This window comes from Ranitomeya variabilis, chromosome 2 (assembly GCF_051348905.1).
Source record: "Ranitomeya variabilis isolate aRanVar5 chromosome 2, aRanVar5.hap1, whole genome shotgun sequence".
Classification (NCBI taxonomy): domain Eukaryota; kingdom Metazoa; phylum Chordata; class Amphibia; order Anura; family Dendrobatidae; genus Ranitomeya; species Ranitomeya variabilis.
In genome coordinates, this window is record NC_135233.1 from 66,219,804 (window position 1) to 66,240,302 (window position 20,499).

Consider the following 20,499-nt stretch of genomic DNA (forward strand, 5'->3'; position numbering starts at 1 on the left):
ATAAAAATAAAATTGTGATATCACCGTCTGTGTGTGAATCATTTATCTCATGCGGCAGAAATCAAAATTAAAATGGCAGAATCACAGAATCGCTGGTTTTGGTCACTTTGCGATAATGTATGGAAAGAACTGCGGAATAAGATAGCGCTATATAAGCAAAATAAATAAAATAATTCACTAAAAAAAAAAAAACAGATCAGAAAGTCGCACAGATACTAAAATGGCGCCAATAAAAACTTCAACTCGCACTGCAAAAAAAAAAACAAGAAGAAAATATACACGTCAGAGATGTTGGAACTGAAGATGAAGTGCAAAGCTCACAACACCCGGCCCCGCACTGCACCGCTGGGGGCGCTGCCCGGGATTCTGAGCAGGTCTGCACTGGTGAAGCGGCTGTCCAGGAATTGATGGGCGTGGTCATGTTTATAAAAGGGCGGGGCTTATATACGGAATACGTGGGCGGGGTCTCTATTTCCTCACTTCAGCCATTACTTACAATTACACAAGTGGCTGCTGTGCTGGACGTGAGGAGGCGTCATTTATCACATGATAATCACTCGCCAATGATAAAGATGGCGTCCAAGGCTTCAAGCCGCCTTGAATGGACAGCCGGCTTTCCTGCCTGCACCGTCCAATCAGAGTGACCGCTCGCCCACTCTCCCAGCAGTCGTCTTCCTGATTGGCTGCATGGGGGCGCTGCGTCAGGTCACGTGTTCCCTTACCGGAGAAGAAGGAGAAGTGGTAGTAGGTGTCGGGCGGGGAGGGGGACGCACTTCCGGTTTTGCCAGTCATTGAGAGCTTGGCGGCTCCGGCGGAGGGAGGCACCGATATGGACAGCCAAGGCAGGAAGGTGGTGGTGTGCGACAACGGGACCGGGGTGAGTCGCGGAGAGCCGGGTGCACGCTGGGCGTTGGTTGTCACCACCCTTAGTCTCTGAGCAGCGAGCTCCCCCACAGTCAGTGGCCATCTGCGGCAGCACAGCCGGTGCCAGCAGCGCCCACATACCCGGCTGTGTGATGTGTGCGGGGTATAGCGCTGACACAGACCGCAGCGCAGCACACGGCAATCCAGGGTCCATTCATGTGATGCGCAATCTCCAGCTATTGCTCAACCTATAGTGTGTGTCATGTATGTATATATATAGGTGTGTGTGTGTGTGTATGTATGTATATATATATATATATATATATATATATATATATATATATATATATATAATATACACACATATATATATATATATATATATATATATATATATATATATATATATATATATATATATATATATGTGTATATGTGTGTGTGTGTGTGTATATATAGGGGTGTTGTATGTATATGTGTGTATGTGTATATATATATATATATATATACAATGTGTATGTATAGGGGTGTGTATGTATAGGGGTGTGTATGTATATGTGTATGTGTGTGTGTATGTATATATATATGTGAATATAGGGGTCTATGTGTATATATAATGGGTGTGGGTGTATATATAGGGGGTGTATATAAAATGTGCATGTATGAGTATATATAGGGTGTGTATATATAATGTCTGCTTATGTGTGTGTGTATATATTGGTGTAGGTGTATATATGTGTGTGTGTAAAATGTATATATCCGCTGTCATTTTCTGCGTCCCATTCATATGCAGGCTTCTTCCTCTTCCTCCCAGCGCTGGTCCGGCATGTTCGGGGTTACTGCCTGCCCCCGCCTGCTGCTGGGGAGGGAGGGGAGCTGCAGGCCTCAGCCTGATCACAGGGAGCTGCATACCTTGACATGTGTTGAGGTGGCAGCAAGATATTTAACAGTTTGTGTTCTTGGTCCCCACTGGAGCCGTCTCTCCTCCCCGATCATCCATTGCTGAAGGACGCCGACGCTTATCATCTTTACATTTCTGAATTTTTGCTCATTGAAGAAATGTAAGCCTCTGTTCACACGTTACATTTTTTGCGGCGGTTTATTGCTGCATATTTTTACTGCAAGTTTTAAGTTGTCTTTTACAGCACCAGCAAAGTCTGAGATTTCAGAAACTTCCTACACACATTGGTTTTATTTTCTGACTGACTTGGACTGCGTGTTTGCCAACTGCAGTGTCTCACTTCTTTCAAGTGCAAAAAATGCAGGTTTGAGGTTTTGCGATGTTTTTGGTGCAAACACCTAAGTTAAATCATGCTTTGTTTTTTTGGGAGGAGGGCACTAACCTTTATCAACATGCACAAGAGACAACAAAAACGCAACAACAAAAATGCAGCAAAAAAAAAAAATGCAACGTATGAACATAGCCTAACTTTTTTTTTTTTTTCAATGCCTAATCATAGTCGTAGGAGGGCTCGGTCTGTGTTTATTTTATTTATTTATTTGTATTGTTTTTTTTCATGAGTTGTAGTTTTGAATGACACCATTCATTTCACCGTATCATTTATTTTTTTTTGGTGGGGGGCAAGGAAAGAATAATGACCAGTGTGGTGAGACCATAAGACTTCTTCTTATGAAGCCGCCCAGCCTGTGACTGGCCTTTACAGGAGTATCATTATGGCGGTTACAGGGGCCTACAATGTTCAGTCTCATCAGTAGAACAGAGCCTTTGCCGGGATCACGCCATTTAAACATTTGTCAGGGATAGACCGTGACCTTTATATGGCAGCCATTGGACCTAGCTCTGGCCTCTTGTATTAGAGGTAGGTGCTGGCTGTATACCGCAGCTGGCACTTGCCCTGTTTGCAGCATGCTCAGCTCCAGGGCCCGCACTGTAGACCCATTCCCCCATATCATGCCATTCTGGTGCCGCAAGGAGCTGTGTGACCTCAGATTTAGCAACATCATGGTGATCTATTCGTGCAGAAGTGTTTACCTGACGTGACTGAGTCTTCACCGTACCATAATTGTAGGAACCGTGACCCTTACAGCTCCAGCAGCGCGGTCTCACAGATTATTTAATGACTGATCTATAAAGTTGTGCCACGATTCCACCATTGCCGCCAATCCTGCTACAGTCAGGAATCTCCCGACAGTTGGGTGACAACCCATAGGAAGGTTTTAGGAAAAAACGCAGCATAAATGGTTGTCGATTTCAGGTTTGGTGCAGACTGTGTGCATCACGGAGTGTGAAATCTGCAGCAGAAACTGCCGTCCTGCAGCTTTCAGTCCTTGTGCCGGTCCGTTCTGCGGCGGTTTCTTCTGCAGTCTGTGCATGAGATTACTTTTCAGAATCATCCTCTTTGGTGTCATTCGTTGCTGATTTTCCCAGCTCGGTCAGTCTCATGTGGACTTAGGCTCAGAAGCTGATGTGAAGGACGATTGTCACCGTGGTGGGTGGTGAGACATGGAGGGATGATGTCGGGGAGCTGACCGTCCATAGTAATTGTAGGCATCTCAGGACTCTTGTGTTGGGTCCAATCACAAGAGGCTTGGTGGGTTTTGTAGATAACGGCGCACTATGGACTCTGTGATGGCCACATTTTCGCTTCATCAGAATAAATATAAGAGATCTGGAGCACCATTTACCCAGCGACTCCGGTCGCATTACTTGTGTGCCTACGTGGACAGGACTTCTTGCTGCATCCAGGCTACCCTACGGCTACTTTCACACTAGCGTTAACTGCATTCCGTCACAATGCGTCGTTTTGCCGAAAAAACGCATCCTGCAAAAGTGTTTGCAGGATGCGTTTTTTCACCATTGATTAACATGAAGCGACGCATTGTGACGGATTGCCACACGTCGCACCCGTCCTGCGACGGATGCGTCGTGCAGTGGCGGACCGTCGGGAGCAAAAAACGCTACATGTAACGTTTTTTGCTCACGACGGTCCGCTTTTTCCGACCGCGCATGCGCGGCCGGAACTCCGCCCCCACTTCCCCGCACATCACAATGGGGCAGCGGATGCACTGGAAAAATGCATCCGCTGCCCCCGTTGTGCGGCGGAGACCACGCTAGCGTCGGGAACGTCGGCCCGACGCACAGCGACGGGCCGAGCCCGACGCTAGTGTGAAAGAAGCCTACCAGTATTGGAATTTATAGAGACAGGATTAACGTTTCTACCTGCACCAGATCTCTTATATTTGTTCTGATGAAGGTCCGGATGTGGACTGAAAACGTTTGAACTTGCCTTTATGGATGCACATCAATAAAACCTTTTGCGTATGATAGTTATTCATCTAGAGTGCCAAGTTTTTTTTCAGATTTGGACTCTCCTTGGGGTAGGTCATCAATGTCTGATGAGTGGTAGTGTGACCCCCGGCTGATCAGCTGTTCTCAGTGCCGGCTGGAACTGACCAGTTTATGGATCTACGCAGCTCCGTGAACTTTATAGTGGCTACGGCCCAGTACTGCACATCCACCATCTAGTCAAATAAGCAGGTGGCGGATGTGCAGCACTTGGCTGCGGCCACCGAACAGAAGACTGAGCTGTGCAGCTCCATAACTGGTCCGTTCCAGCCGGCACTGAGAACAGCTGATTGGCGGGGATGTCGGGGGTCACACTACCACTGATCAGACATTGATGACCTATCCTGAGGATTGGTCAGCACTTAAAGGGGTTGTCCACTATCTCTCTAGTGATATACTGAGATGGTTACACCCCTTTTAATTCCATTCTTAATGTTCCATCATAAAAACAAAACCAATGAAAATAATTTTGGAGACGAAACATGGACGCATGATAGACCTCAGGAGGTTGGTCAGGTTTCGTTCTTTATATCTGACATTTTCGGCAGAGTCCCCGTGACTCAGACTGATAAATGTTAGCACAGCCGAACCCAACGTTTTATGATGTTGATGAACTATAAACTACTGATCAAAGGTGACTGTGAGCTCTTGGTCTCTGTCCGTGCAGGTGAGGTCCATCCAGACGAGCACAGAACGATTCCCTGGTAATCCAGAGCTGTTACCAGTTTCCACCAGTGATACATTGTTGCTGGGTCCTCACTGCTACAGAATCCTGAACTGTGAAATCTTCATGTCTGGTTTCCGTTTTAATCATTGAGCACAACTTCCTTTTAAGACTTGGCGACTCTTGTTCCTTGTCAGTTAGAGGAAGCGCGGTGACGAGGAGGAACTGCGTTCATGTAGTGATCGCCATGTAGCACCCCTTCTGAACAGAAAGAGGCGTTGTGCAATCTGTTAGTATTTGCAAGATGCTTTTTGTCCTGTCCTCGGCCCCTCATTTCTGCGGCACTATTCCTTCTGTGCCGAATTAAGATGTTCACATGTGAAAACCACACGTTGCTTAGGAATCACACTCTTCTTTTTTTTTCCATTCGCTTACTCATTTCCTGTATTAAAGATGAATTCTACAACTTTGTATCTTTTCAGCTGATTGATCATCTGTGCAGCCAGTCAAGCCCTCGCTGGTTTATTTTCTTGTGTGGTCAGCTTTGGGCGCTGCTCAGAAAAAAAATAATATCTTTGATGAGATGGACTTCAAAGCAATCTAGCAGGAATCTGCACCTAAAATCCGAGCTGTGCATGGGACTAGTATATGCCTATATATGTGTGCATGCGGCCTACTGATGCTGCCCAGTGTATGGGTGATGGTCATTACGTATGATATTGGGCTTCTCTAATATTATTGTTTTGTTATGGGGCCAAAATTTACAAATTGGGCGAATTTCAAAGACTTAAGTGTGGACAGTCATATGCACCTGTTATGTTGCGGGGATCCTGAACATCTGCCGTTACAATGGAAATGATGGATCGGTTATCCTCTAATCGACAGATGATCCAGGCAAATCCCAATTGGAAGGTGTATATTGGCCGAACGGCTGGCAAAATGGGTGTATGTAGTGCATGGCTCTGGAGCTGCCGCTGTGTAAGGTGACTCTGCCCACCAAAAAGTGGAAACTTGTCCCACATCTTTTTTTAATAGCAATTTTATTGGCAATTTGAAATATAGTTGAACGGCGCTCTAACCACAGAATTCAATGATATTATAAAAAGCTCATCCGCCCTCTGTGGATCTGTTGCAGGTATTTATATCACACAGCACCTTTATCTTTGTGGATTTTAAATGTGGATTTCACCCTTTGCCATTCATTAAATAGGAGACGTCAGCAGGTCAAAAGTGGCCATTTTTTCTCTTAATTTATTCCCACTGCTCACCTGAGAGATCATATTTTTCGAGTAAATCTGCAATACAGATCTAAAGATGGGGGCGTTTTTAGTGCAAATTTTTAAGGGCTTTATAAGGGGGAGTGCCTCTTACAGGATCCTCTAGGGCGTGTCTTTAGGCATTGGCCTATGATCATTGCCCCTTTGGAAGAACATTAAAATGCCCAGTCTCTGGGACTTTAGGGTAGATTTAAAAAAAAGTTGCATTCTCGGAGTAGCAGAAATTACAAGTGTAAAAACTGGTCACTTTTGACCTGGTGAAGTAAAATCCAAGACAAAAATGCAATGGTTTTTGTAGACATATCTACACTACTATATCAAAACGCCACACATTGTGCTTTTATATTGGCCATGTATGTGTATATAATTGGCTGATTGTAATTCAGACTGTTTTCTAACAATGCCAAAAACCTGTTAAAAAGAAAGACATTTCCTCTTCAGTGCTGACTGTGTGCTCAGTGGTTCTGAGCGCGGCGTCCACCTACACGGGCAGAGCCGCTGAGCACAATGGTTGCAGTGCTGTGCACGTGACGTCAGCACTGCAGCTTGTAGCACACACAGTAATGACACAAACTGTGCTGACCTGGGGAGGGTGAGTAAAGGACACTTTTTTTTTTTTTTTTTTTTTTTTTTTTTTTCCCTAAGTGTTTGGGGACTGGAGTTTTCTAAAAGGGGACAACCCCTTGAGGGTTCCTGCATGTTTTAGCATAGCGTCATCTGCTCCTGAGCGATATCTACCCATTTGTCGGTTGTTTCATGCATTAGACGGCTGTCGCTTCGTACATCTGTGAGACCAATGTGACTCATAGGACACGTGATTAGACGTCAAGTTTTTGGTATAAATCCCCCTTTAAAGTTTCTTTCTCCGCATGGTAAGCGATCAGACAAGTAGCCGTCACAGTGTGGTCCCTTTGCCTGTACAATGCACATGAAATTTTTTCTTTTCTTCTTTTTTAGCTGATGGAAATAGATGACTCATCTTTCCTGTCCAGAACTTCAGCAGCTTTGCAGTTTCCCTTAGGATCCTCTGTACTTCTCGCTTTAGCACTTGACGGTCTCTTGCCAGCCCGATGTAAGCCATTCCACTTCAGTCTGGCAAAAGTCCATGTACTACAGTCTGAAAACCACAAGTATTTGTTCAGCACATCTGGCTGCGCAGCTCTGATGGCGGCTGATCGGTTCCAGGGCTGATAAAATGCACAGACCTCATCCGCTTCCTCCGAGTTATAGGTCAGAAACGCCGTATTTTAGTGTCGAGGTATTCCACAGTGATAGTCTGTCACCAGTGGGACTCGCTCTGCTTTTCTGTACTTTAGACATTACTGGGGTCCACTTCATAGAAAGCCAGTTAACCTCATAGTGTATTTTTAGAGTGCGAGATAAAATGGGATCGATCCCCCAGAGGAAACTAACGGAAACCCATGCAGAACATGGGGCCATATGTGCATGGAGTTAATATATCCGTTTTTTAACTCGGGACCCCAGTGCTGCCGTGACCCCTGGATTGGTGATAAATGCTGGATCGGTTTGGGTTTGATTGCTAGGACTCCCACTAAACACTGGGACAAAAGATTCTGGTGCTAAACCAAACTCCATTCAGCTATTATATTTAAAAGGGAAACTGTCTCCACGTTTTTGTTTTTGTTTTTTTTCCTAATCTGAGAGCAGCAAAATGTAGAGACAAAGACCCTGTTTCCAGCGATGTGTCACTTACTGGGCTGATTGTTGTAGTTTTGCTATAATCTGTGTTTTCTTAGCAGAAGATTATCACTAGAGAGGTACTAATCCTGCTGTCCTCCATATTCATGAGCTCTGTGTAATGCTACGTTCACATTAGCGTTGTGCGGCGCAGCGTCGGGCGCAGCCGCGGCGACACATGGGGGGCGCATGGACATGCGTTGTCTTGCGTTTTGTGACGCATGCGTCATTTTGGCGCAACTGTCAGGGCGCAGAGGACGCTGCATGATGCAGTTTTTTCTGCGCCAAAAATCATGCAAAAAATGAACGCATGCGTCACAAAACGATGCGTTGTGCATGCGTTTTGCATGCGTTGTGCGTTGCGTCGCCGACGTTGCGCCGCACAACGCAAATGTGAACGTAGCATAACTCCACCTCCAGCACTTTCTGCCTACGCACTGTGTACACAGCGGCCAGTCGGTGATATGGGCGGGGATATTAACAAAGATCAGCGGTGGAAAGGCCGCTGGAGGAGTGTAAGTTGTATAACAGCTAAGTTTATTATTTCGTTCAACAGAAACCAATAATAAAACAAATATATTCTTGGAAAACCCCTTTAAGTCAAGAGCTAAGGTTAGAGTAACAGAAAATCTGAACTGCTGCATGAAATGCATACCAAACATGAGGGTTTTACCGTGGCATGAAAAAGTTTGGGCACCCCTGGTCAAAATTACTGTTATTGTGAACAGTTAAGCAAGTGGAAGATTAAATAATCTGGAATTTTGAGCAAAAAAAGTGTCCCCACAATCCCTACTCCCTATTCCTTACTGTACACCTTATTTGGTCCTGCCAATAAAGCTACTTTGAAAATATATAATTTTTATTTTTTTTGTGTATATGTAATTTTTTACATTTTAATAATTACATAAAGGAAAATGGGCCAGTGCAAAAGTTTTGGCACCCTGCATGGTTAGTACCTAGTAGCACTCCCAATTTGAAAGTATCACAGCTTGTAAACACTTTTTGTATCCGGCCAAGAGTCCATCAATTCTTGTTTTAAGGATTTTCATCCATTCTTCCTTGGGGAAGTCTACCAGTTCTGTGAGATTCCTGAGTTGTCTTGCATACTCTATTTTGAGGTCTAGCCACAGATTTTCAATGATGTTCAGATCAGGGGACTGTGAGGGCCATTGTAAAACCTTCAGCTTGAACCTTTTGAGGTCGTCTGTTGTGGATTTTGACTATTTGTAGAAGCCATCCTCTTTTTAACTTCAGCTTTTTACAGATGGTATTATGTTTGCATTAAGAATTTGAAACTTCATTGAATCCATTCTTCCCGCTACCTGTGAAATGTTCCCCATGTCATTGGCTGCAACACAACCCCAAAGCAAGACTGATCCACCCCCATGCTTAATGGTTGCCGCTGTGTCTTCCCCGTCCTCTGCACTGACGCTCAGGCAAAGGGCGGCGCACACCAATCGCGTCATCGCGCCCTCTGACCTGAGCGTCACTGCAGAGGACGCGGAAGACGCAGCGGCTGCCGTCGGTGGAACGGGGAACAGGTGAATATCGAGCACTGAGTTATACTCACCTGCTCCTGGCACGGTCCCTGCACATCTGTTCCCCGGCGCAGGCAGCTTCTTCCTGAAGTGAGCGGTCACATGGTACCTCTCATTACAGTAATGAATATGCGGCTCCACCCCTATGGGAGTGGAGTCGGGTCTCGGGTATGACTCAAGTATATGTCGAGAGGGTTACTTTCAGCCCAAAAAAGTGGGCTGAAAATCTCGGCTTATACTAGAGTATATACGGTACATTTGGAACTGAGGAAAAGGCAACTTGAAAACGCTTTCCTACCGTCTAATAGCCATCTCCTGCTTTGTGGGCCTCCACCATTTTCAGAGAGCCAGGCAGCTGCTTAGCAGAATCAATGGCTGCTGATTTTTAGGAGGCTGGCTTTTTATAAAGATGGGAAATTTGCTGATGATGGTGAGCAAAAAACCACCTTGGTCAAAGTTGTGAGCACACATATCTCCAAGGGTGCACAAACTTTTGCATCGGCCAATTTTCCTTTTTGTAATTTTTAAAATATAAAATTTATTTTTTTTTTTTTGCTGTCTAAAATGCAAAGTAGTGTTATCTTTAACTTTAGGCCTTTAGAGATCATTTCATTTTCAACTGTTCACAATAACAGTAAGTTTGACCAGGGGTGGCCAAACTTTTACATGCCACTGTAGGTATTCATATACCTTGTGACATACTCCAGGTCTTTTTTACAGTACTCTAATGTCGGTTTGTAACTTTCCAACTCAATATTTGATTTGTCCTTTATTTTTTTCCTTCTATTTCTTTTAATACATAGGAGTGAAAAAATCCCCATTACCAAGGTATTTGTGCCAGCGGCTGTCCACAAGATTGCTCACATCTCCCTCAACTCATATGGATTGCAGATGGTGTTCCATAGTTACAGAATCCCTCCCATCAAAATTTTATCTTCTTAATATATTGCAGTCATCATATTACATGACACTGTGTACTTACAATTGCTCATTTTGCCTTTCTACCCAGTTGATTATTCTCTTTCCCAGTAGGTCTGACATCACGTGATCAAAAACTGACTAGCTGAGTCCTTCCAAGCTCTATGTAGAAGCAGGAGGTAAATTTTCCCTGTATGAGTCATCAGTCACTGCAAAAGTCTCTGGCAAGGGGAGGAGGGAGCAGCTGGGTCAGGAGGTGAAGAGGGGAATGATAAATGCAGGGACAAGTGACTTCCTACTTTTACATAGAGCAGAGAAGAGACGAATTAACTGGGTAGAAGTACAAAATGAGAAATTGTAAGTACACAGAGCTTTATAATATGACGATTGCGATATATTAAGAGGGTAAAAACTCTGCTGTTCGGAGGAGTGCTTATTTAAAGGGATTTTCTGATATTTAATAATGTTGATTAAAGGATTGGTAGTGCCATAAAATAAAGACCAGTTGCATTTCTAATGAGCCTCTTCTGGAAAATTAAATACGAAGACTGTTCAACCAGTGATAATTGCTTAGGACCGTGCCTATAGAGCGTTGCTGCACATGCGACCACAAATTTCTTTTCAATGGTTAGTGGTCATTCTGGGTCTGCAAGGCCAATCCTTAGACCGCAGCTCAGTATGAGGATCCCCTTCCTGCAATCTGCTAAAGTGAAATATTTGCTTATACTGAAGCATGGTATTTACTTGCTAAAAACCCTCTGTTCACACAGATGTCAGCAGTCCTGGCTGACTTAAAGGGAACCTGTCACCACGTTTTTGGAAGATGGGATAAAAATAGCGTTAAATAGGGGCAGAGGTGGGCGTTACATTAGTGTGTGTGTTATGCGTTTATTACCCACCTAAGTTGCCGAAATAACTTTGCAAAGTCTCCGTTTTCGCCTGTCAATCAGGCTGGTCAGGTCACATGGGCGTGGTGTCTTCACCCAGATTTGGCGTAGTTTTCCGTTGGTGGCGTAGTGGTGTGCGCATGCCCAAAGTCCGGAATCCTCTTCCAGGGGATTTAAAATAGCGCGGTGTTCGTTATTGCATTGGTGATCGGTGGGCGCGGCCATCTTCCTTTGGCCGCGCGTGCGCAGAAGCGGCGCTCTGCTGGCCGCGGCTTCAGGAAAATGGCCGCGGGATGCCGCGCGTGCGCAGATGGATATCGCGGCGGCCATTTTCCTGAAGCCGCGGCCAGCAGAGCGCCGCTTCTGCGCACGCGCGGCCAAAGGAAGATGGCCGCGCCCACCGACCACCAATGCAATAACGAACACCGCGCTATTTTAAATCCCCTGGAAGAGGATTCCGGACTTTGGGCATGCGCACACCACTACGCCACCAACGGAAAACTACGCCAAATCTGGGGGAAGACAACGCCCATGCGACCTGACCAGCCTGATTGACAGGCGAAAACGGAGACTTTGCAAAGTTATTTCGGCAACTTAGGTGGGTAATAAACGCATAACACACACACACTAATGTAACGCCCACCTCTGCCCCTATTTAACGCTATTTTTATCCCATCTTCCAAAAACGTGGTGACAGGTTCCCTTTAAAGGGTTTGTCCACTAGACTTTTGTCGTTGAAGGACCTTTGTTGACGACATGGTCACATGACTGAGGTTACCAAAGGTCCTTAAGTCTTAAGTTTGGAATAGAAATGCTGAGACTCCTAAGAGTGGGGACCCTGGGCAAATGCCCAAGATGCCAATTTCTATGAGGACAACCAAACATGCAAAGTGAGTGAGTGCCGAGATGCCAAATCACTTCTTCCCTATGAGTCTCCACAACAATGGATTTTTCCCAGCAGCCCACTCGAGTGTGCAGTAGACCTGTCGGCCATGCAGGCGTTCAGCAGACCACTATATATGAGGTACATAGACCTTTGCTCTGGGATCTATCCATGGATGCAGAAGCGTAAGGTGATCTGTGTTACACCTATCCAGCGCTCCCATCCCCCTTCCTTCCTGAGGACGCAGGTATGCAAGGAATGAGCCAATGTGCTCTGTATATCTTATCACTTTGTGAGATTGCCACCCAGATTTCTGGGGAACAGCAGCGCTTTATTGACACAGTAACATGGCAGTCCCTCACTGACTGCAGAGTATGGATTGCTTCTCCATGTGAAGACACAGCCATGAATCTGCTGCCATGCCACCAGACTGTGCAGCCAGGATCTGCTCTCATCTGTTCCTTCAAGACAAGTTTTGTGCTTCATCTTCCTGGTGACCACAAAGTCTGTACCTCCCCCATTCTGAGCCGTGTACGTCCTGTGTGAGATCACTTAGTAATTTCCTTCTCTTACAAACCCGTTCTTCCTCTTTAATATGAAAAGGTTTTTTCTGTAGAAGACACAGAAATACACACACACACTCACTCACTCACTTATGGATGTCACAGGATCGGTGGTCATGTTATGTCTGGTGACGCTGTAGGCCATGGCAGCACATTTAGGTCAAGCAGGCTGCTCACAGTAGGACGAACAGCGTGCGGCCTAGCGTTTGTATGTTGATAAAAATGGCTCCTTGGACACTTTGGAGAAATGGCCGTGTCGCTGGTTCCACCACCAAAGCAATGTAACACTGAGCTGACTAGAGGGGTTTAACGAGTGTACATGATGCCACCCCCCCACCATAATCCTGGGAGTAGGACCAATGTGATGCTACCTCATGAAGGCCTCTTCAGGGAGTTGCCCACAAGGTCTCCAGACCAATCTCCGACAATCATTACGTGCAGAACTCATTGCTGAAGAGGATAGTCCTCCAATCTTGCTCTGCACCATCATGGCCTCTAAGAGCATTGGTGAGAGGTGAATGGAAGACCTGTACTGGACCTCTGGCCCTTGTCAGCCATCTTCTGGTGTGTTTTTTTTTTTTGTAGTCATTGATTCTTAAAGGATTTTTCCCAGGAACAAAGTTCATTGGAACAAATTTATCTTGGAATAAAAATTAGTAACTGATTCCTTCTGAGGTAAAACATGTTTAAAAGCAGGCAGTGAAATGTTTTGCCAAAAGAATCCGCCCAGGAGATGTGGTATGATCAGGCCATGTTCCTGTACGGTCAGACACATTTATAAGATTATCTCAGCACTGGAACATTATATTTTTCATCCAATTGTGGATGTTATTTAGACGTCATTGTCCCCATTGGGGCTCACAATCTGTATCCCTATCAGTATTTCTCTGAAGTGTGGGAGGACATGCAGATGAAACCCACTCAGACACGGGGAGAACATACAAACTCCTTGCAGATGTCCTTGGTGGGATATGAACCCAGGACTCCAGCTCTGCAAGGTTACAGTGCTAACCACTGAGCCACCGTGCTGCCCAGTCAATACTGACAGCGTTAGGAGCCCACCATTGACAATGGAAATGTATTGTCAATTTACACATTTCCAGGAGGAATAAGAGGAGCACAGATCTGCAGTTCTCTAGTCACTTTGGTTCCTTCCCCTGTTACAAACATCTCCCCAAATTGGTGAAATGGCCTCAGTGTGTGTTTGGTTTCGGACGGGCGTATCTGGCCATCCATTACCACGATGCCTGGACTTACCGGGGGTCTCCCTGCATGAATTTACAACCTTTATAGACACAAGAGACTGTAATTTGGGGTCCGTATATGACTGGTGTAGCACGCCCATCTGTAAGGAGGCTAGACTGTGGGTCCCATGGCACAGGGACCCAGATATCCGGACCTTCACAATCCATGGTAAGACATCTCCACGTGTGAGGAGGCAATCCCTTACCTAGTTGAGACTTGTTCAGGCTGAGGAATGTGTTCTTCATGTTCTCACTCCCTGCAGGTCCTCACATTGCTGGTTCTACGTGTTTTTCATTCCTAGCGACAATTAGTTTCCATATCTTGATAAGACGAGTATGTTTTATATCCCATTACTGCAAACTCCGGTGTGTAATCGGACATTTCAGAGGGCGGCTGCACTGGTTTTGCATGACTTTATTATTATTGACTGTTGGATCGTGCATCTGATTGTGAGCCGACAAAACATCGGATCGCACTTAGACCAATGGGGGCTGGGCACGTGTTAGATTTTTTTTCCGGCTGTCGGTCCAAGGAAAAAATCACTGCATGCCGGAGATTGTTCCATATTTGCATTGCACTCAATCATGCCAGTCAATGAGTGCGTGGGACACATCGGACTGCGCTTGGATGACATCGGAGTGCAGTCCAATTTCTGTGCATTGACAGAATGCAGAAGATAAGGAATTTGTTTTTTTTTCTTCTCACAAAAAATTTATTGCTTATGGTGTGACTAATGGAAATTTACAATTGTAAAGCCTATTTTACTCCTGCCTGCATCACCATGTAACCAGACATCGTACTTTGAGCAAACGTATCGCTCTGCAGCTCGAAGTGGCGTTTTTTGAAGTGTTAAAGTTTTTCTTTTTTTTTTTGCGGGGGGGGGGGGTGTTGGAGGGGCTTTTTTTTTTTCTGAAGTTTTTCCAAAAAATCTTTCTCATAGTACGTTATAGCCTTTTGTTTTGACTGCGCCTAGTTTGGAGAGTCATCAGTTCAAAGAGGCGACATGCACCTTTTTTTGCTTTCTCTAACCCAATAGGCATTTTTCAGAAACTCATCACAGGGAAAAAAGTATCATACTCCTCATATGATCAGCAAAGTGGGTTTCCCATAGAAGTGGGGGAGTTATATTAGTTGTTAAAACCTTTTTGGTGTCTAATTACTCCAAAATAAAGTTCCTCAAACTCCAAATGATCATGGCCCTTTCTTTTAGTAGTAACCGCGGCACCTAATGAGTTTAATAGGATTGGGGTTCCCTCTATTACCCCTACATCACTATCGTGGGGTGTCAACTACTGTCATGGCAGCTGGGGATCTAACAATGGACCTCAAACATGCTATATGCCTATTAATGGGCATTGCTGACCTGTACTTAATTTATTTTACTCACTTATATGGCACCATTATTTCCGCAGCTCTTTACAGACATTATCACTGTCCCCATTGGGGCTCACAATCTAAATTCATCAGAATGTCTTTGGAATGTGGGAGGAAACTGGAGAACCCAGAGGAAACCCACGCAAACACGAGGAGAACATACAATCTCCTTGCAGATGTTGTCCTTGGTGGGATTTGTACCCAGGACCCCAGCGCTGCTAAGCATCAGTGCTAACCACTGAGCCACCATGCCGCCTAGCCCATGATCTGTACCATGTTATTTACACACGGTGCATACAAAAGTAGTAGTAATTTTCGGGTGGATTATCATTGTCGTTGTTTTTTGAAAATGGTTCTTAAGATAATAACCCTCATATGGCAACATCGACAGAAAAATGAAAACATATAGCCCTGTGTGATGTAGCAGTGATGTGTGAAATTGCTGTAATCGGAAAGTAGAAAGAGAACACAATTATTTATACTGAACATCATTAAGTTTAAAAAGCAAAAAGTATTAAAAAAAAAAGTAGTTTTAAATGTACCCAAAATTGGTGACATTAAAAAATGCATCTCCTACCAAATAAAAAAAGCTGAAAAAAATGAAAAGCTTTGTATTTAAGAACTAAAATTAGATTTCTCCTAAAGGGTTAATACATTTTACAAAACCAACGGTGCTGTATCCAGGAATTGTGGTTATTATGTGGAGTTAAGGTCCGCCGCTGTGTTAGGTGAATAGAACAATGCGCAGCACATCTCTGGGTTATAATGGGCAGGCAGTGGGGCGGTATGTGTGCCGTGTACTCTATGGCTGTGCGTGACTCAGTAGGAAGTGTACGCACACATCTCTATATATGGTCCATATACTGCACTTCATGCTCCGTGCTGTGTTGTAAGCAGAAAATACAGCTCTGGATGCCCACACCGGCGCTGCGGGGAGCGTGCACTAATCTGCAGCAAGGCTGTCTGATAGGAGTTGTGGTTCTAAGCAGATGAGCAGTTTTTGGCTTCTTGTGCTTACTTGTCCCTGATCTTGCAACATATCTGTGCATCTCCACCTATACACCCCAGAGACTGATCCTTTCTAGTATACTGCTCTCTCATGTACAGGAAAACTTCTGAGTAACTTTTCATTTGACAATTTAGGTATATAAAAAAACAAACAAAAAAACCAAAAGTAATTACTAATTCACTGTGAAAAATCAAGCAGTTTAGCAACTCACTGAGGAATCGGGTTACAATTTGCTGCTATTAGGATATTTTGAGGAAGAGTAAAATGAGACGAGATTGGTGGTTTCACAGCATCACCCCAGAACAGGATTCACAGCTACACTGCTCACTACTTCTGTAAAATGTTCTCCATGACTGCTGCTACTTCTGCAAAAGATAAAGACTGATCACTGCATAGGGCACGTCCAGAAAACTATCCCAAAGAAGTCAATATGCGTCTCCAGTTTATTCTTTGACCTTTGCAGTTGCTGTGCACTGTATCTCTGACACCAGCTCAGGCAAGATGGCCGCCCTATTAAAGGTACAAAAATTATTTTTTTAAAATAAAGATGGGTATCGACATCAGATACTCATTAGTAAGAAATCTATGTGCAACATTTTCTTTGGCCATCTAGTATAAAGGGATTGTTACTTCACTGCTGTGATTTATTTCGGTTTTATGGTGATTTGTGTTTTTGTAATTTTTCTGTATTTTTTATTTTTTTTTCATCCAGTTTGTGAAATGTGGCTATGCCGGCTCCAACTTCCCAGAGCACATATTCCCAGCTCTGGTCGGGCGACCTGTTATCCGTTCTACTGCCAAAGTGGGAAACATCGAGATCAAGGTAACTATTCCACAAAAGAGCATGAGCTGAATTTTGGCTGCCTAGGGTCAAAAACTTTCCTGGTATTGCAAATTTGGTTTGTTAGAAAAATACCCCCCAAAAAGTTAAAATATTTGCCCTGTGCAGCTTCTTTAAGTCAATCTTGTGATAATTTGTGTGGTTTCTCGCAGTATGATGGATAAAAAAACCCCATTCACATGTGCAGTGAGGTTTTATTTGCAAATTATTACATTAGAGGGCCATGATTTTCAGCTGCATGCTGATGCCACATGGTGAGACCCTGACCTCAGCTATAAGCTGCACATAGTGGAGTGACACGGCTGCAGGCATTATTAGCACAAAGGAGTTTGGGGGTCACCACTATCCTTAGTTTCGTGGACCCAGCCTCGTTTTCTTGCTCACACATCTGCAGTTTTGGTGTCCAAGTGCCCATAAAACCTGTGTTTCAGGGATTGGAGACATTTGTTCTGTATTTAACTCGAAGTGGATTTTGAAGGGTTAATCCCCAAAATGACAAGATATTCCCGATCTCTAAGATATTAGACAACTCCTGCTCCATGGGGGTCTGACTGCTGGGACCTCACTTGATCCTTAGAACGGGGCTTTCTTCCTAAGCCGCATTGCTATCTATTTTTTTTCCCCCATTTTATGTTGCTGTGGGGAGCACTGGAGAAATTCTCAACCTCACCACTCCTACTTGTTCTCTGCTGTGGGATGGACATGGCACCATCATCCCCTGCACTGGTACATTGCTTGCCTAGGAAAAGGCGGGGAGGTGTGGTTCAGACTCACCACAGTTCTTTCCATGCCACTTCACCAAACTTTTTGGCAAAAGATACCCCACTGCACCAATGTCAGATGAAGTTCATTAGATATGGGGACAATACATTTTAAAAGCATATTTGTGTTGGAGTGTCACTTTAAAGGGGATTTCCAGGATTAGGGCTCAAATCTGCAGTCACTATGCAATTGCGGACTTGTGAATCCTCACATCATGCACAGTGTCAGGATTCTCCAGTGACTGAGCTAAGAACAGTTAGACTTGTGACTGCAAGTATGGCATTTGCAGATATACACGCACATGCCGACTAGACATGCGCAGCCATACTCCATACAAGTGAATGAAGCAAGGCCGGACACGTCTAGTCGGAATGTGACCGGAAGTATTCAAATCGCATAATTGTGGTCACGTGTGCGGTGCATGAGAATTCTCACAGCGCACTATGAGAAGTCACAAGTTTGCAGTCGCTCTTTCGGCAGCCGCGCTCTCTCTCGCTCTTTCGGCAGCCGCGCTCTCTCTCGCTCTTTCGGCAGCCGCGCTCTCTCTCGCTCTTTCGGCAGCCGCGCTCTCTCTCGCTCTTTCGGCAGCCGCGCTCTCTCTCGCTCTTTCGGCAGCCGCGCTCTCTCTCGCTCTTTCGGCAGCCGCGCTCTCTCGCGCTCTTTCGGCAGCCGCGCTCTCTCTCGCGCTCTTTCGGCAGCCGCGCTCTCTCTCTCGCTCTTTCGGCAGCCGCGCTCTCTCTCTCGCTCTTTCGGCAGCCGCGCTCTCTCTCTCGCTCTTTCGGCAGCCGCGCTCTCTCTCTCGCTCTTTCGGCAGCCGCGCTCTCTCTCTCGCTCTTTCGGCAGCCGCGCTCTCTCTCTCGCTCTTTCGGCAGCCGCGCTCTCTCTCTCGCTCTTTCGGCAGCCGCGCTCTCTCTCTCGCTCTTTCGGCAGCCGCGCTCTCTCTCTCGCTCTTTCGGCAGCCGCGCTCTCTCTCTCTCGCTCTTTCGGCAGCCGCGCTCTCTCTCTCTCGCTCTTTCGGCAGCCGCGCTCTCTCTCTCTCGCTCTTTCGGCAGCCGCGCTCTCTCTCTCTCGCTCTTTCGGCAGCCGCGCTCTCTCTCTCTCGCTCTTTCGGCAGCCGCGCTCTCTCTCTCTCGCTCTTTCGGCAGCCGCGCTCTCTCTCTCTCTCGCTCTTTCGGCAGCCGCGCTCTCTCTCTCTCGCTCTTTCGGCAGCCGCGCTCTCTCTCTCTCGCTCTTTCGGCAGCCGCTCTCTCTCTCTCTCGCTCTTTCGGCAGCCGCTCTCTCTCTCTCGCTCTTTCGGCAGCCGCTCTCTCTCTCTCGCTCTTTCGGCAGCCGCGCTCTCTCTCTCGCTCTTTCGGCAGCCGCGCTCTCTCTCTCGCTCTTTCGGCAGCCGCGCTCTCTCTCTCGCTCTTTCGGCAGCCGCGCTCTCTCTCTCGCTCTTTCGGCAGCCGCGCTCTCTCTCTCGCTCTTTCGGCAGCCGCGCTCGCTCTTTTGGCAGCCACCCATTATGCGGTCTGATTGTCATATAGGAGCATTAGGCCAGTGTGTCCCAGAGCTACAGATGCAGCAGCTGCTCTGAGATCTTAGCATTGTGTTCATTATGAGACATTGTGGTCATGTGCTGGCTAAAAATAGTGGCGGTGTGGTACAGGATACCAGCCAAAATCTGATGGGCGAGAATGGAGAACACGTTTTGTTATACACCAGTGTAGCTTCTTTCTTCTTAGACAAAATCTCAACCGAGAAAAAGCAGGAATAATGATCAACCAAAAACTTGACTGACCATCATTCTAGGCCCGTGTAGATGTTGTATGGTGGCTGCCTGCTTCGTGACGCACACTGAGCCACCAAAAAGAACTGCTCTCGACACAACCGTCACCATGATTGCCAGATAATCTCCATTTTAGAAGAGTCGTGTCCTGAGCCGCGTCCTCCAACCTCACCTCTGACTTTCTCTTCTGCTTCACTTTTTTTTTCTTCTCTACCTTTACTGAAAACCTCAAGTAGAATAAGAATAAGATGGTAAGTGAGGCTGCAGGGTGATGTTTGCGCCTCTTCTTCTGCGGTGCCGATGACCACAGGTTTGGCCGATGTGTCCCCCTGCATGTCCTGGCATGTCTAATGCTCCTATAACAAGGCCATGCAGCGCCCCGCAGTTCTGCGCCTCCACGGTCCGCCCAGGTGGTGCAGGAACCTTTCTATCCATGGATATTTAGAATTTACGTAACACTAACCCGCGTCACCCATAAATGTTCTTTGCTGTATGGATTTTGCTGTTTGCAGTTCTGCATGAGGAATCAATAACGGCTTCTTTGCTAAGTGTTTATCAGAAGTGAAATGCATTGTAACCTTCAGCAGATTTTTTTTTTTTTATATATATATGAAGAACAAATGTAAATTCCATTGATCGTTATCTTCGCTGCTGAGATGGGATCACTTCAGATTATGCGGAGGCTGCGCTGCTGAGAATGATTTTTGGATAAAAACACGGAAATCCAATGTGTGATTTAACGCTAAAAGATATTCCCGGATTAGGGGTCCTCTATCGAGGCTGTGGTTTTGGTAGGCCCCATTATCAAACACTGAGTTAGGGAATTTTGGGGTGATAAAAGTTGTTTTCTGATCATAAAAAAACTAATCTTGGGAAGGGTATTGATGTCAGATCGGTGGGG

At 45.6% G+C, this 20,499-nt stretch overlaps 1 protein-coding gene across 1 annotated transcript in view; it reads left to right on the plus strand.

Moving 5' to 3' along the window:
* The first annotated feature begins 506 nt into the window (after window positions 1-506).
* ACTR2 (actin related protein 2) overlaps window positions 507-20,499 on the plus strand; it is a 39,610-nt gene continuing 19,617 nt past the window's right edge. The window contains exons 1-2 of the mRNA XM_077282527.1: window positions 507-877; window positions 16,940-17,050. Of these exons, the coding sequence (XP_077138642.1) occupies window positions 830-877; window positions 16,940-17,050 (159 nt within the window). The 5' untranslated portion in view covers window positions 507-829. The remainder of the gene's footprint in view (window positions 878-16,939; window positions 17,051-20,499) is intronic.